This window comes from Suricata suricatta, chromosome 8 (assembly GCF_006229205.1).
Source record: "Suricata suricatta isolate VVHF042 chromosome 8, meerkat_22Aug2017_6uvM2_HiC, whole genome shotgun sequence".
NCBI lineage: Eukaryota > Metazoa > Chordata > Mammalia > Carnivora > Herpestidae > Suricata > Suricata suricatta.
Window position 1 is genome coordinate 16,182,241 of NC_043707.1, and position 16,842 is coordinate 16,199,082.

A 16,842-nucleotide genomic window follows, 5' to 3' on the forward strand; every position below is an offset into this window, starting at 1 on the left:
TTAAGGATCCGACTTTGGCCCAGAGCATGATCTCACGGTTCGTGGGTTCAAACCCCACATCAGGCTCTGTGCTCCAGGCTCAGAGCCTGGAGCCTGCTTTGGATTCTGTGTCTCCTTCTCTCTCTATTCCTTCACTGCTTATGCTCTGTCTCTCTCTCAAAAATAAATAAATATTAAAAAAAATATATAATATAGGACAACAATAGCCTAAAAGATTAGAAGGAAGAATTTGTCATATATTGTTAAAAGATTCTTTCTTATACCATATGGAAGAAGTATATTATTATTTTAAGGTAGGATATGATTAATTGAAGAGATATATTACAAACTTTAGAGCAACCATTAAATATATATATTAAAATTTTTTGATGTTTATTTTTGAGAGAGAGACAGAGTATGAGTGGGGGAGTGGTAGAGAGAGAGGAAGCCACAGAATCTGAAGGTCCAGGGTCTGAGCTGTCAGACCAGAGCCCAAGGCGGGGCTGGAACTCACGGACCGTGAGATCATGACCTGACCTGAAGTTGGATGCTCAATCAACTGAACCACCCAGGAGCCCTATAAATATACATTTTCTTAAACTGAAGCGTGAATAATAAGCCTATAGTGGAGATGGCATAATAAAAATTACTCATTCTAAAAGCAGGCAGAAAAAGCAGAAAGAGGGCCAAGAATGGAACAGATAGAAAACAAGTGGCTAGGTGTTAATCAATATTACATTAACTACAAATGGTCTAAACATACCAAGTGAAAGACAGAAATTGTCAATTGGATTAAAAACAGAACAAGATACAACAACATGATATGTACCAAAAAATCCACTCTAATATGAAGACATATTTATGTTTAAAGACAAAGGACCAAAAAATATAACATGTAAGCAGTAATCCAAGAAAAGTTGGAATGGCCATGTTAACATTTAAGTCAACTTCAGAAGAAGGAATATTATCAAGGATAAAGGGAGAGCTTACATTATGATAAATGGATCAATTTACCAATAAAATATAATAATCTAAATATGTATGTATTTAACAAAGGAAATTCAAAATGCATGAAGCAAAAAACTAATAGAAGTGAATGGAGAAATAAACAAATCCATAATTTTATCATTTTTAAATTATATTTTTAAAGTAAACTCTACTGTCAATGTGTACTCAAATTCATAACTCTAAAAATAAGAGTTGCATACTCTACTGACTGAGACAGCCAGGTGGCCCTCAAAATCCACAATTTTAGATGGAAATTCACTTCTTAGTAATCAATAGGACATTTAGAAAGAAAATCAATAAGGATATAAAAGAAGTGAACAATACCATCAAGAAACTTGACCTAATTGACATTTATAGAACAGTTTGCCTAACAACAGCAGAATACACACTCTTTTTAAGTGCATATGAAATATTTACCAAGTTAGAACATCTCCTGGGCAGTAAAAGAAATAACAACACATATGAAAGAATAGAAGTCATATAAAGTATGTCTTCTGATTAAAATGGTATATTCAACTAGAAACCAATAACAAACATACCTGGGAAATCCCCTCCCCCACATATGGAAGTTAAAAACATACTTTTAAATAACTCATGGATTAAAGAAAAAGTTGCCAAGCAAACTAGAACATATTTTGAACTGAAGAAAAATGAAAACATGATAGTCTATCAAAATTTGTGGAATGCAGTAAGAGTAGTGCCTAGAAGGAAGTCTGTGGCATTAAATGTGTGTGTGTGTATATATATATATATATATACACACATATACATACAAACATACACATATATATGCCTATATATTATATATATTTATATATAAATAAAAGAAGATCTGAAATTAATAATACATGTTTTCCACCTTAGGAAACTAGAAAAAGAAGAGCAAATGAAACCCAAATCAGGCAGGAGGAAATAATAAACATCAGAAATCAATAAAAATTGAAAACAGAGGCCTGTTTGGTTATCACCAAAAAGATTAGAAATAAAAAATGCTGGGGAGGATGTGGAGAAAAGAGTCCTATGCACTGCTAATGGCAATGTAAATTGGTACAGCCACTGTGGGAAACAGTATGGAGGCTCCTCAAAAATTTGAAGATAGAACTACATCCAAAGGGAAAGAAAACACTAGGTTGAGACATCTGCACCCCCACATTCACTGCAGTATCATTTACAACAGCCAAGACAGGGAAGCAACCTAACTGCTCCTAGGCAGATTAATGGATAAAGTTTTGGTATATATATGCAATGGAATTTAGTCATAAAAAGAAGGAAATCTTACCATTTGTGACAACACAGATAGACCCTGAGGGCAGTATGCTAAGTGAACTAAGTCAGACAGGGAAAGAGAAATACTATATTCTGTCACTTATATGTGGAATCTAACAAGCAAACAAAAAACCAACAACCAAAAACAAAACAAAACAAAACAAAACTCAGAAAAAGATCAGATTTGTGGTTTCCAGAGACAGGGGTGGGAAAGGAGGAATTGGAGAAGGTGGTCAAAAGGCACAACCTTCTAGTTATAAGATAAATAAGGGGGCACCTGGGTGGCTCAGTCGGTTAGGTGTCCGACTTTGGCTCAGGTCATGATCTCATGGATCGTGGGTTCGAGCCCCATGTCAGGCTCTGTGCTGACAGCTAGCTCAGAGCCTGAAGCCTGCTTTGGATTCTGTATCTCCCTCTCTCTCTGATCCTCTCCTGCTTGCTCTGTCTCTCTCTGTCTCTCAAAAATAAATAAAAAATATTTTAAAAAAAGATAAATAAGCACTGAGGATGTAGTGTACAACATGGTGATTGTAGTTAATACTGCTGTAGGATAGATTTGAAAGTTGTTAAAAGTAAATCCTAAGAGTTTCTACATAAGGAAAAACACATTTTATTTATTTATTTTTGTATCTATATGAGGTGATGGATGTTAACTAAACTTATTGTGATCATTTCATAATATATGTAAATCAAGTCATTATGCTGTATGCCTTAGACTTACACAATGCTGTGTGTTGATTATATCTCTGTATGAAATAAAGAGGGATGCCTGGGTGACTCAGTCCATTAAGCGTCTGACTCTTGATTTCAGCTCAGGTCATGATCTGTCCTGAGGTTCATGGGATCAAGCCATGTGGGGCTCTGTCCTGACAGCGTGGAACCTGCTTGGGATTCTCTCTCTCCCTCTCCCTCTGCCCCTCTCCTGCTTGTGCTTGCTCTCTCTCTCTCTCTCTCTCTCTCTCTCTCCCAAAATAAACTTAAAACTAAAAGAAAGAGGTATCTGCATCCCCATGTTCGTTGCAGCATTATTCACAATATGCAAGTATGGAAACAACCTAAGTGTTCATTGATGGATGAATGGGTAAAGATGTGATATAGAGATTTTTAGCCATAAAAAAGAACATCTCATCATTTGCACCAACATGGATGAGACTGGAGGACATTATGTTAAGTCAAGTAAGCCAGAACAGAAAGGCAAATAGTGGTATGGTTTCACTTACAAATGGAAGCTTAAAACATTGAACCAGAGAACAATGGTTGCCATGGCATGGGGGGTGGGGAAGTAGAGAGATGTTGGTCCAAAGGCACCATCTTTCAGTTATAATAAATACATTCTGGGAATCTAATGTACATAATGGTCACTATAGTGAATAATACTATATTATATGCTTGAAATTTGCTGAAAGAGTAGTTCTTAAGTGTTCTCACCATATACACACATAAAGGTACCCATGTGAGGTGATGGATGTGTTAATGAACTTAATTATTATAATTATTTCACAATTTATATGTGTATTAAGTCATCCTACTGTACACCTTTAAAAAATCACATTGTACAATCTACATATATACAATTTTTACTCATCAATCATATATCAGTAAGTCTGGAAAAAAATTAAAACTCCTGATCTTTGAAGGACATTGTTAAGAAAATGAAAAGGTAAGCCACAGTCTGGGAGAAAATAGTTGCAAAATCCCTATTTGATAAAAGACTTGCATATACAATATTTTTTTAAAAGTCTCAACCAATTAAAAGATAAGAAACAACCCAATAAAAAATGGATAAATGTTTGAACAGACATTCTACCAAAGAAGATCTATAGAAGGAAAGTAAGTACATGAAAAAAAAATTTTAACATTATTGGTTATCAGGAAAAGGCAAATTAAAACCACAGTGAAGGAGTGTCTTGGTGGCTCAGTCAATTAAGTGTCCACCTCTTGACTTCAGACCAGGTCATGATCTCACAGTTCATGAGACTGAGCCCTATACTGGGTTCTCTGCTGATAGCATGGAGCCTGCTTGGGATTCTCTCTCTCTGCCCCTACCCTGCTCATGCTCCCTCTCCCTCTCTCTCAAAAATAAACATTAAAAAAACCCACAGTGAAATACCTCTATATAACTATTGGAACATCTAAAATAAAAACTGACATACCATGTGCTGACAAGATGGTGGGCACCCAGAACTCTCATACACTCCTGGAAGAATTAAAAGGGCACTGTGCTTTGGATAACAGTTTTGACAGCTTATTAAAAAGTTAAATAGACATAGAATCCTGAAATCCCATTGCTAGCTATTTGCTCAAGAGAACCAAAAACTGTTCACATAAAACATGTACGCAGTTGTTAATGGCAGCTTTAGTCATGATCACACAGATAAAAAATAAAACTGGAAGTTACTCAAACGTCCTTCAACTGGTTAACAGGCAAACAGCTTGTGGTACATTCACATCATGGAATGACACATGTCAGTAAAAAGACAGATTTACTGATACATCAGCATGAATAAATGCCAAGTGCACAATGCTGAGTGGAAGAAGACAGATTCAAAATATTATCTACTGTATGATTCCACTTCACATAATATTCTGGAGGGGCACCTGGGGTGCTTGGTCAGTTGAGTATCTGACTTCAGCTCAGGTTATAGTCTCATGGTTGGTGGGTTCAAGCCCTGCATCAGGCTCTGTGCTGACAGCTCAGAGCCTGGAGCCTGCTTCAGATTCTGTGTCTCCCTGTCTCTTTCTCTGCCCCTTCCCCACTAGCACTCTGTCTCTTAAAAATAAATAAATAAATAATATTCTGGGAAGGTAAAACTTTCAGGGGAGCAAACATGTTAGTGTTTGCTAGGATCTACGATGGGGAGAGAGGTTGATGGCAATGGACACAGGGAATTATTTTAGGGAATGGAAATATTCTGTATTTTGACTGTGGGTATTGGTTACACCATTGTATGCATTTGTCAAAACTCAAACTCAAACTGTGTACTATAGAGGGTGAATTACTGGACTTAAAAATATTTATAGACCATAAAAATTGTTTTCACTCTATTTTTGGAAGATTGTTCTGAAGTGATTACATGTGACATTTGACTTGCTATTCCAAAAAGCCATTTTCTTCCTTTTATCTCAACACTTTAAAAATAATTACCTCATTAAAAAATGTCATGACTATTGAATACTGTTTTAATAATACTTTTTATTAAAGTACATATTACTTCTGGGGGGCCTGGGTGGCTAAATGAATAAAGTGCCCGGCTTTGGCTCAGGTCATGATCTCACAGTTTGTGAGTTCAAGCCCTGCATCAGGCTCTCTGCTGTCAGCACAGAGCCTGCTTCAGATGCTCTGTGTCCCTCTCTCTCTGCCCACCCCTCACTAGCTCTCTCTCTCAAAAAAAAAAAAAAAAATTTAAAAAGGACACATTGCTTCTGTTCAGGACCTCTTCCCTGCCTTCTTCCTGTGAGCCATGCTACAAATTTCTGATTTAGAGCAAGATTCTGAATCAGTACACCCCGAATGACCCAGGAACCTGCGGTGTAACTAGCACCACCCTGGATTCTGATGCTCCTGGGCTGAGGACGCTAGGACACTAGGAGGCAGTAGAGCATTGTGTGAAGAATGTGGGTTCTGAAATCAGACCGCCTGCTTTAAAATCCTGCCTCAAACCACTCACTGGCTGTGCAATGGAAGCTTTATGTGTCTTGGATTCTTCCTCTGTCTTTTATGTGTGTGTGTGTGTGTTTTTTTTTTGAGAGACAAACAGAGACAGCGCGAGCAGGGGAGGGTCAGAGAGAGAAGGAGACACAGAATCTGAAGCAGGCTTCAGGCTCTGAGCTGTCAGCACAGAGCCAGATGCGGGGCTCGAACCCATGAACTGTGAGATCATGACCCTAGCTGAGGCCGAAGCCGGACGCTTAACCGACTGGGCCACCCAGGTGCCCCTTTGTAGAAGAAAGAAAGAGAGAGAGAGAGAGAGAGAGAGAGAGAGAGAGAGAGAGAGGAGAGAGATGGAGGGAGGGAGGGAGGAAACAATAGTATCAACCTTGTTAGATTGTAAGGAGGATTAAAAAAAGACACAGGAGCGCGTGGGTGGCTCAGGTCACATCTCCTGGTCCATGAGTTCGAGCCTGCATCGGGCTCGGTGCTGACAGCTCTGAGCCTGGAGCTTGCTTCCAATTCTGTGTCTCTCTCTCTCACTGCCCCTTCCTCGTTTATGCTCTCTCTCTCAACAAAATAAATAAACTTAAAAAAGAAAAAAGACGGGCATCTGGGTGGCTCAGTCAGTTGTGTCTAACTTCGGCTCAGGTCATGATCTCACAGTTCGTGGGTTTGAGCCCCACGTCAGGCTCTGGACAGCTCAGAGCCTGGAGCCTGCCTTCAGATCCTGTGACTCCTTCTCTCTCTGACCCTCCCCTGCTCATGCTGTCTCTATCTCTCAAAAATAAATAAAACATTAAAAAAAAAAAGAAAAAAGAGATGACAAATGAGGGCGCTTGGGTGGCTCAGTGGGTTAAGTGCCTACCCTTGATTTTGGCTCAGGTCCTCTTGGTCATGATCTCCCAGTGGTGAGATAGAGCCTCCCCCAACACCTCGCACTGAGCTAGAGTCCCACCACCAGTTGTGCACTGAGCACAGAGCCTGCTTATGATTCATTCTCTCCCTCTCCTTCTGTCCCTCCGCAACTTGCGTGCACATGCATATGCGTTCTCTCTAAAAATAGATAAGAAAAAATTTAAAAAATGAAGAGATGACACATGTAACACACCACAATGTCTGGCATCTATTGTGAGCGATTGTTGTTTTCAGTGGCATGGGTGGTACTCTTGCAACTCTATTTTTCATAAAGAGTGAGGCTGTGGTAGATCTAGAATTTCATGTGGTAGAAATACATTCATTTTCGTTCCTAAAGTACTTTTCCTACCGAGCGCTTCCTCCCAGGGGACTGAGCAAGCCTCACGCTAAGTGGGAGAATGACTGATATTGGGGGGAAGAAATGCAAGGATTTTGGTTTCAGGTCATAAGAAGCTGACAATTTGTCAAGCACACAACTGTCAAGACGAAAGATGGCTTTACTTACAAACTTTGTCACAGGAATGTACGATTTGCAGTGAATTATTTCCTATTTTGTGGAGTGCTGTGGAACTCTGAATTTGTGAGATTTCTTGTTAAAGTGTGTGGGAAAACAGAAAATTATACAACTCCTCTTGTGTACTATGGAAGTACAGGTATGTTTATATTAGCCCTTGAGGGAAAAGCCACAGAATCCATAATTCATGAAAGCAAGCAAGCAGGTGAAGGAACAGTTCCTATAACTGGAAGAGTCTATAATCCAGATGCATATGTACAGGTGGTCTTTATTAATTACCATCTTTATGAACAAAATAATGAAGGTTATGTGATTTTCCAAGGTCACATGGAAAATGTCAGGATGTAACTAGAATTTGAGGTTCTTGTCTCTTGGTGTGAGTGTTCACCCTGTTTTTGCTGATAAAGATGAGAGTTGGATAAATGTACATGGGGTTCAGGGACAAGAAATGTGTTGTGGGCCAGGAAAGACCTTGAAAGAGAACCACAGGCATGCCTCAACAACCTGGAAATGTTCTCATTCTTACCTGTTGCACTTTTCAGGCAAGTGAGTTCTGTCCGGTATTTGTTGGGTGTAGGAAGGCTGGCTAGCCATCTTCAGTCCTCATAAGGAGCATGATGTGTGTAAGTCATCATTGCCTGAGATTTTGCTGCTAGAGAAACTTGATATGTGGGTACACTGAGAATGGAATCATTTCTCATAGGCACGTTAGCATAGACCAGACTCACAGACCAAGGCAAAAAAACAAAAACACCCGAAGTTTTTTTACTAATTTATACTGGGGAAACTTATTAATGAGACACATCCTTGGGTTTTTCATCAGCACATCCCACCGTATGGTGAGCGTGGAATGAGGGATGCGGCCATTTAGAACGATGTTAATGTATGATGTCATGGAGCCTGGATAAAATGGATGCGCCCATCACCAGCCCCACAGAGAGACATCTGCAGCATTGAGCAAAGTGGAAGATACTGTCCCCTGGGCTGATGATGGGGATCCACTACCAGATCAGCCTGCCTTTCCATTTCCTAAGGCTGACATGACTCCTCCCCGCCTCTACCCATAATGAGCTGCTTTTTTCTGTACATATGTTATGATCTTCCCTCAGTCAATCTGCAAACAAGTCTTGGATTGGGGACCTGCCTTTCTATCTAGGTATCTAGGTATCTATCTAATCTATTGATTTAGGCTCCAGACCCAGCAACATGGGGCTTGAACTCACAACCCTGAGATCAAGACCTGAGCTGAGATTGAGTCGGGTGCTTAATCCACTGAGCCACCCAGGCACCCCAATGGAACTGCCTTTTTAAAAGGTGACTTTATGGGGTACCTGGGTGGCTCAGTTGGTTGAGTGTCCAGCTTTGGCTGAGGTCATTATTTCATAGCTCACGGGTCCAGACCCTGCATCAGGCTCTGTGCTGACAGTTCAGAGGCTGGAGCCCACTTCGGATTCTGTGTCTCTGCCACTCCTTCACTCACACACTGTCTCTATCTCTCAAAAATAAAGCAACGTTAAAAAAGAAAAACAAGGTGACTTTACATTTCTTTGTTCTAATCCATTATACATATGCGTTTACACGGCAATTTTATTTCCTTATATCCAGATTTTTTTTCAGGGCAGTATTAATGATCAACTGCATGGGGGGGGGGCGTCTGGGTGGCTCAGTCATTAAGCATCTGATTTCAGCTCCAGTTGTGATCTCAAAGTTTGTAAATTCGAGTCCCACATCGGGTGAGCACAAGCCCCACTTCAGGTGGCACATCCCTGCTTCGGGTAAAACACGAGTGGGGGGTGAGCCTCAATTCTTCCGCTCTCTCTTTCTGCGCTTGGTGGGATTCTTTCTCTCTGCCTCTCACTCACTTGCACCCTCTCTCTCTCAAAAAAAAAAAAAAAAAAAGATCAACTAATGGAATGCCTATTATGTAAAAAGATCTGATTTAATTTTTTTCCCTAAAACATCTTTAGGGGTGCCTGGCTGGCTCAGTTGGTAGAGTATGTAACTCTTGATCTCTGGGTCATGAGTTCAATCCCCACATGTGGCAGAGAGTTTGCTTAAAGTTAAAAACAATTCTTTAAACTATATGTCAAAAATATAATGTATTCCTGATACTTGTATAGAAATTCTAAATGAGGAAAAGAGCTAATAAATATTAAATGTTCTCAAATATGATATGATTTACCATGTATCAAGATGAGAATATTCCTATGTATATGTTGCTATTTATAGTATGACAATGGAGAAATTCCCATCCATTTATCAACCAGGATGTTGGAGACTCTAAAAATCAATCCGTTGTTCTATCAAAGTCTACAGGGATAACTTATGGCTTTTTTCCCTAAAGCCTCTTTCCACTGAATCATCATGATGAGCATTGTCGATGTGGTCAAAATTATCTATAAATATGTCTCCTTATGAAAATAAAAACAGTGTATGTAACTAACCTAAGGCAATTTGTTTAAAATTATGTCTATTTAAAAAGCAGCAATGTTGTTTATAGTTTTGGTTACAAAATGGACTTTTCCTGCAGGGAGAATAGCCCGTTCTATTTTCTCGGATAACGAACTACACTCTAGTGAGGTCCTTGAGCAAAGCTGGCTTTTCCCACCCCACCCGCCAGACCTGGTGTGGGAGGCTGGAGGGAGAGGCTGGACTCCGAGTTCTATTGGTGGAATGAAAAGCTGATGGCCTTTAATGCCTGTCCCTGTCATACCTAAAACTGTACTCGAAAGACTTGAGGACAGAAAGCTAATGAGCTTGAAATAAACTTTCTACTGTAGAACAGCTTTATAGCTGTTCTCAGGATTGCCTCTCGATTTTAGGAGGTAAGGGGAAACCGTGAACTGGAGGAAAACAGCTGCGGGAGTCTCACAATGCTGAGGTTTTTGTTACTTAATAGTAAGATGCCTTTCTTCTGGGTTTAAATGATTTGCACACACAACACGTTGAAAGATCCTAGGTTATGTTGTAAAGCAAACTCACATTAGTTGTGGCTATTAAAAAAATCAATCAGTGTTTTCACCAGAGAAGCAGATAGTTTTGTCTGATTTTCGGGTTGCCTGACTGCTCGCGTATCCTCTTTCATAAACGTGTTCTTCCTTGTTCTCAGACCAGCATGTGGTTGTGCAAAAGTCAAGTCGTCATCGTTTCTCAGACCAGCAGAGATGTGGTTCTGTGCTATGTTATACAAACTCTTGAAGATCGCTTATGTTTACACATGTACATATATATTTTGTCTACTATGAAATATTTAGATTTTGTTTTAAAGCTTTCTCATTGTACCATGCAATTTTTTCATGTATTTCATGTAAACCATAAGTTTGAGTGTTTTATAGTTACAAAACAAAAAGACTTTATAGTTTCAAAATAAGTATATGAAAACACAGTGGCATGAAGTGACATGGCACACTGGGTGGAGAGGAAGTGGCCATTCATAAGAGCAAACCCACATACATGCAGGAGACAGCAATTAGGAGGCCAAGGATAGGGATGTTTTGAAAATATACTTAAAACAAGATCAAAGATCTTTGGACCTTTGAAAATGCCCCAGAAAGTGAATGAAAAACAACAGCCTTCTCTCTTTTTTCAGAGCTCTGACTCAGACCTCCTACTAGAAGGACACTGCAGAGCTGAACTATGTATTTTTAAATAATCCACATATTCTTTTAAGTCAGTTAAACTATTATGTGCATACTTTTTGAAGGGTCCTCAAAGCAGTCATGCAGATGAACAACAGCATTACACAGGTGGACACCGTGGGTCTTCACATCCCAGATGGCTCCAAGAGCACCCCTATTTCTTTCCTCATAATTATTGGGCACACCTATAATCCAGAGGAACTTGGGCAACTCGGAAGTTCTCAAGCTTAGCAAGGAGATGTCAAAACAGGGGCCACAAAACCATACTTCCTCTGGGCAGCTTTCCCTGAACACTCCATTCTCCACATCCTGGTCGAGTCAGATTCCTCTGTTCTTTTTTTTTTTAATTTTTAAAAATGTTTATTTATTGGGGTGCCTGGGTGGCACCCAGGGTCCAGCTTTGGCTCAGGTCATGATCTCATGGTTCCGTGGGTTTGAGCCCTGCGTCAGGCTCTGTGCTGACAGCTAGCTCAGAGCCTGGAGCCTGCTTCAGAATTTCTATCTCCCTCTCTCTGTGACTCTCCCCTCCTCGTGCTGTCTCTCTCTCTCAAAAATAAATAAAAAAACATAAAAATGTTTATTCATTTTTGAGAGAGAGAGAGAGAGGCAGAGAGAGAGAGAGAGAGAGAGAGAGAGAGAGAGGGAACCCACAGCAATCTCCAGGATCTGAGCTATCAGCAGAGAGCCTGACATGAGGCTCAAATTCATAAACTGTGAGATCATGACCTGAGCCAAAGCCAGACACTCAACCAACTGAGCTACCCAGGTGCCCCAGAGACTCCTCTCTTCTAAGTTCTAACAAAATCCAACTCTTTTCTAGCACTCAGCTGTTTGTAATTATATATCCATCTTTGATTATTTGGACCGGTCTGCCTCCCTACTAGACAAACAGCAGGCAGTATGAGGGTGAGGCACTGTGTTTGTTTCTATTCCACTCAGTCTAGTGCCTAGTATATGGCATGTATTCAATAAATATTTATTGACACATGGAAGTGGTATTTCTTTGTCTTCCTGATGTTATTCCTGACATCAATTGAGACAGGTATGAGATTGCCATGGTGTGGAGTAGAGGGAAGCTGTGGGGTTCAGAAGGTTGTAAGCAGGTGAAATGCCATGGGTGGTATGGAGTTCTATATATCAGAGGGGGAAAGGCTTTCCTACTAAAGACAGGCATCCTTGGGGAGCCTGGGTGGCTCAGTTGGTTTGGTGGCTGACTTCAACTCAGGTCATGATCTCACAGTTTGTGGGTTTGAGCCCCGCATCAGGCTCTGTGCTGACAGCTTGGAACCTGGAACCTGCTTCAGATTCTGTGTCTCCCTTGTTCTCTGACCATCCCTCACTCACATTGTGTGTGTCTCTCTCTCAAAAATAAATAAACATTAAAAAAAATTTTAAAGACAGGCATCCTTGACAAGTAGATGACTTCAGTTTGCTGCCTGATTTTGTAATTTTAGGTTCGAAGTCTCAGGAAGGAGCCTGGGAATAGATACATAATGAGGAGGCGCCTCAGCAAGGGCTCTAAAGGAATGTTTTATGGAGAGTAGCTTTGCAGAGATCACAGTCACGTTAGGTCCGAACATCCTTATTATGATAATCTTGGTTGAGACTTTAAGATCATCTGATTCTCGTGGGTGTATTATGAAGTAGGCAGCTCAGAAGCATTACCCTTAGTTTATGGATAAGGAGGTTGAATTATCCAAGTTATAGTGAAAACAAAAACAAATTAACATTTTTGGAGAGCTCCCTGCGTCTTGAGGCACTACACTAAGTCCTTTACATTTACAATATATACTTTAATCCTTACTACATCCTTATGAGATAGGTAACAATTATTATCATTTCCATTTTACAGATGAGGAGGCTGAGACCTAGAGAGTCAGGTATGTGCCTCAAATTGCATTACCAAGAAGCACAGAGCCAGGCTTCAAACCCAGCTGGTCTGTCTCAAACCACCATGCTGATGAGTAGCATTGGAAGATCTCCAAGAGTACGTTGTGTTATTTGTACTTGCCTCTCAAGGCCTAACTCCTCGTTTAATTCTGCTACTTTATGTTGCCAATTTTTTTCTAACCTGTTTGCTGTTTCACTTGAATTTAGAATCTATCAGAGATTACCATGATCATTGACTGAAATTATATCAACCAAGTTTAGATAAATAATGCCCTATATTTACTAATTAAAAACACTTTTGGAGTGCCTGAGTGGCTCAGTCGGTTGAGTGTCTGACTCTTGATTTCAGCTCAGGTTGTGATCCCAGGGTTGTGCCAAGCATGGAAACTGCTTAGGATTCTTTCTCTCTCTCTCTCTCTCTCTCCCTCTCTCTCTCCCCCTTTCCCCTACTCACACTCTCACATTCTCTCTAAAAAAAATAAATAAAAATAAATTGTTTTTTTTTCTTCTTTTCTTAGTATTATTATTATTTTTTCTTTTTAAATTTTTTTAAAATTTTTTAAATGTTTTATGTATTTCTGATACAGAGAGAGACAGAGCATGAGAGGGAGAGGGGTAGAGAGAGAAGCAGACACAGAACTGGAAGTAGGCTCCAGGCTCTGAGCTAGTTGTCAGCACAGAGCCTGACGCAGGGCTTGGACCCACAAACGTGAGATCTGACCTGAGCCGAAGTCGGAGGTTTAACCAACTGAGCCACCCAGGTGTCCCTAAAAATAAATTGTTGAATACACGTACTAATTTTATTTTTCAGAGGTGCTCATTGCTTAATGACCACAGGGCACATCTATACTGGGGAAAACTTGCATCATTCTCTGACACTCTACAAAACATTAAGTATAAAAAAGTCCATGAAAACAGGTGATTTTTGGGTGTTTTTAACACTATTTAATCTCTTTAAGGAGATGACAGTGAAAAACAGTGACTGGCACATTTTGTGCCTCTACAGATCCAAACCTCTCTTTCTTTTTCTTTTCTTTTTTTAAAGTTTATTTTGAGAAATAGAGAGAGAGAGCAGGCAAGGGGCAGAGAGAGAGAGAATCCCAAGCAGGCTCTGAACTGTCAGGAAAGAGCCTGACCTGGGGCTCCAACTCATGAACCATGAGATCATGATCTGAGCTGAAATCAAGGGTTGGGACGCTTAACCAACTGAGCTACCCAGGAGCCCCTCCAAAGCTCTCCATGGATTCCTTTTACATGATATATTGTCACTGAAAAGAGAACATGAATATGTTGTAATTTGTAACTGATAAGAACAATTACACCAAAAGGTACCCTTGCTTAAAGTCTAGAAAGGAAAGTGATCCAGACAAGATCTGGAGTCTAAGCACAGTGCTATGACCCAAGTTTGACACCCGAGCTCCTAGTCAGGAGAGCAGTGAGCAGAGGCCAATACAGAGGGTGTTATTTCTGTGTTTTTGGAATATCACTGACTGCATTTGAAAGCCAGGGATATGGCTGTTTTTCAGCATCTTGTGTTATCTGTGCCTCTTAACCCTCTCATTATGGATAACTGAGGTTTTAATATACAGTAGTGACATTCTAGTAGATGAAGGAAGGGGGCAGTCCCCGAGGGCAATCTGAACTTCTGCTTAGTATATTTACTCTTGCTGTTTTCCTTCCTCCTCATTTGTAATTCAGGAGGCTCTCTGAGAAGAGAGAGACAACGAGGAGGCTTCTTAGATGGATCGAAGGATCACAAGCTGGGATACCAGGTTCTATGAAAAGGTCTGCTATTCAATTTGTTCTACCTTTAGGCAAATCATTTGATCATGCTATGCTGTGGTTTCTTCCTGTGTTTGCTAAGTGTAAATAACATGTATTTTACTATTTTGTGATTATTATAGAGTATTTTAAATGTGTAGGTGGTTATTTTTTCCAGGTCAGCTGCTCAGGTACAAAATGAAAATCTGCTTCTTTGAGATGCCAGGCTCCACAACTGTCAACTGACCCCCAAATCCTTCAGAGTTCAGCAGCCATCTAGTTGCCTCTTGTTCATCTGACACATTTTGCAGTCTCTGTGCTGTGACTCCTCAGGTTTTACTCTATAGGTGGGGGCATACGTTTTGTCTCTTTTGTTTTCAGAAATGAAACATGTCATTCTATATATTCTTACTGCTTTCACCCTCCTCCCCACCCCACTTCCTCTAAAAAAGGTGAAGGCTGCTTTGCCTGACACTGATTTCACGAGACAGGAGGGACAGGTGACATGGTAAACAAACTGTTATTTAGACTGGCTAATATAGTACCCTTTGGATGACTTAGGCCAGGACCACTAGAGGTCTGGACTAGATTGAGTAAGATTCAGGCTCTTTGAAGTTTTAGCAGTAAGCAGTCAGGTAATATACTGAAAAGAGGGAACACAAAGTACCCTCCCCCTTTCCCCTTTTTGTTTGTTATAGCCTAACTCACATTAGGCAACAAGATGTCTCTGTTATCAAAAGGTGCCAAACTAGGATTTTTAGAAGCTAATACACATGTTTGTGGGTAAGGTATGATTTTGTTCTTCATCAGTGGATCACCATACCACTGCTTCATAAATGATAATCTCTTAAGTGCAATACTGGAGTTGAGGGTAAGGCTTATTTCTTTTGAACTAAAATAAAATGTTTTATATTATTTCTGGTGCAGTTAAATTAAAAGCAGTTTCCAAACAAACCTGGAAAAGGTGTTGAAGCTAGAGAACCCATAAAATATATTACTCCTTAGCTGTAGTTCAGTTGTAGCAGCAGGAAGAACTTCAGACACAGGAACACGGTATAACCCTTTGGTTCTGAAACGTTGCTAGGTCTCCTCGTGCTAGAAATGATCAAAGAAACATCCGGGTAAATACTGCTTTAAGAGTGTTGGGTCCAACTTCCGTCTGTTAGTTGAAGGAAAAAAGCAGCAAGGGACTCTGATTTGGGGGGTCTTCGTTCTTGGGCAGGATCATCAATATATCAACGTATTACTTGCAGGTGCCTGAGCTGCAGTAGCTTCCAACAAAGGCAGAGCTTCACTGATGCCTCTTAGAAACATACAGCCAGAATCTTGCCAGGCTTGGGGGACAGGACTGGGAAGAGCGGAGTACTTGGTGGCATCCTTTCCCCCTAGATTCCGGACCGCTTTGTAGCTCCTACGGAGCCGGGTGGAAGCCCTTGGGTGGGGTCTGGCTTGTCGGCTCTAAATGTAAATAGAAAGCCACTCAGATGAGCTAGTGACAGTTAAGAACTGGCAGCGTCTGTCTCAGGCAAGGTGTTGTCTGACAGTCTGGACGTACGAACGGCAGGAGACTCCCTCTTCTCACCCTCGGGTCAATCTGCACAACCAGGTGGAAGTCCTGCCGAGGTCAGGGGTTTGGGAGAGGGGATTGAGTCGCCCAGAGGCCACGACTAAGGCGAGAAACAACTACAAATCCTAAGGACACCACCTTGGAGGGGCCGGGAGGCTTCAGTAACTGCCTTCGGAAGTATCTTCCTTGCCGTAAAAGAATGAAAATCATCTCCGCCATTACTTGGAGCCGCGGCCCCGAGAGGAGGCGGGGACGCGAGCCAGGCGAATGCGCGCTCCTTTTGTCCCGCCTCCCAGCCGCAGCTCAATCCGCGCGCGAGCGCGCTTCGGCCTCTAGTAAGTCCTCCGGCTGGAAACTGGCGCCGGGGGTGGCGGCGTTCCGTGGGCGGAAAGGAAGGGGGAGGTGGGAAGGCTGTACGCCGCCCGCTCCTCCCCACCCCCCGCCTCGGCCCTGAAGGGGCTGGATGGGCAAGTTGGGCGCGATGGCTCGAGCCCGGGCGGCGGCGGCTGTGGCCGGAGGCGGCGGCGCCTCCTTCTGCTCGCCCCGGCGCCGGCGGTGATCCGAACGAGCGGCCGCGGCCCCCGATGAGACTGTTCGCGGGCTGGCTGTGCCTGAGCCTGGCGTCCGTGTGGCTGGCGCGGAGGATGTGGAC

General features: G+C 41.4%; 1 protein-coding gene across 5 annotated transcripts in view; it reads left to right on the forward strand.

Annotated features, from left to right (window-relative positions):
- The first annotated feature begins 14,543 nt into the window (after nucleotides 1-14,543).
- METTL9 (methyltransferase like 9) overlaps nucleotides 14,544-16,842 on the forward strand; it is a 48,294-nt gene continuing 45,995 nt past the window's right edge. For 2 of the 5 annotated variants that reach the window (XM_029949131.1, XM_029949132.1), the window contains exon 1: nucleotides 14,545-14,647. In XM_029949131.1, the coding sequence (XP_029804991.1) occupies nucleotides 14,603-14,647 (45 nt within the window). In that variant the 5' untranslated portion in view covers nucleotides 14,545-14,602. Of the gene's footprint in view, nucleotides 14,648-16,513; nucleotide 16,842 lie in introns of those variants that run through there. The other 3 variants (XM_029949134.1, XM_029949135.1, XM_029949133.1) reach the window with 2 other exon arrangements.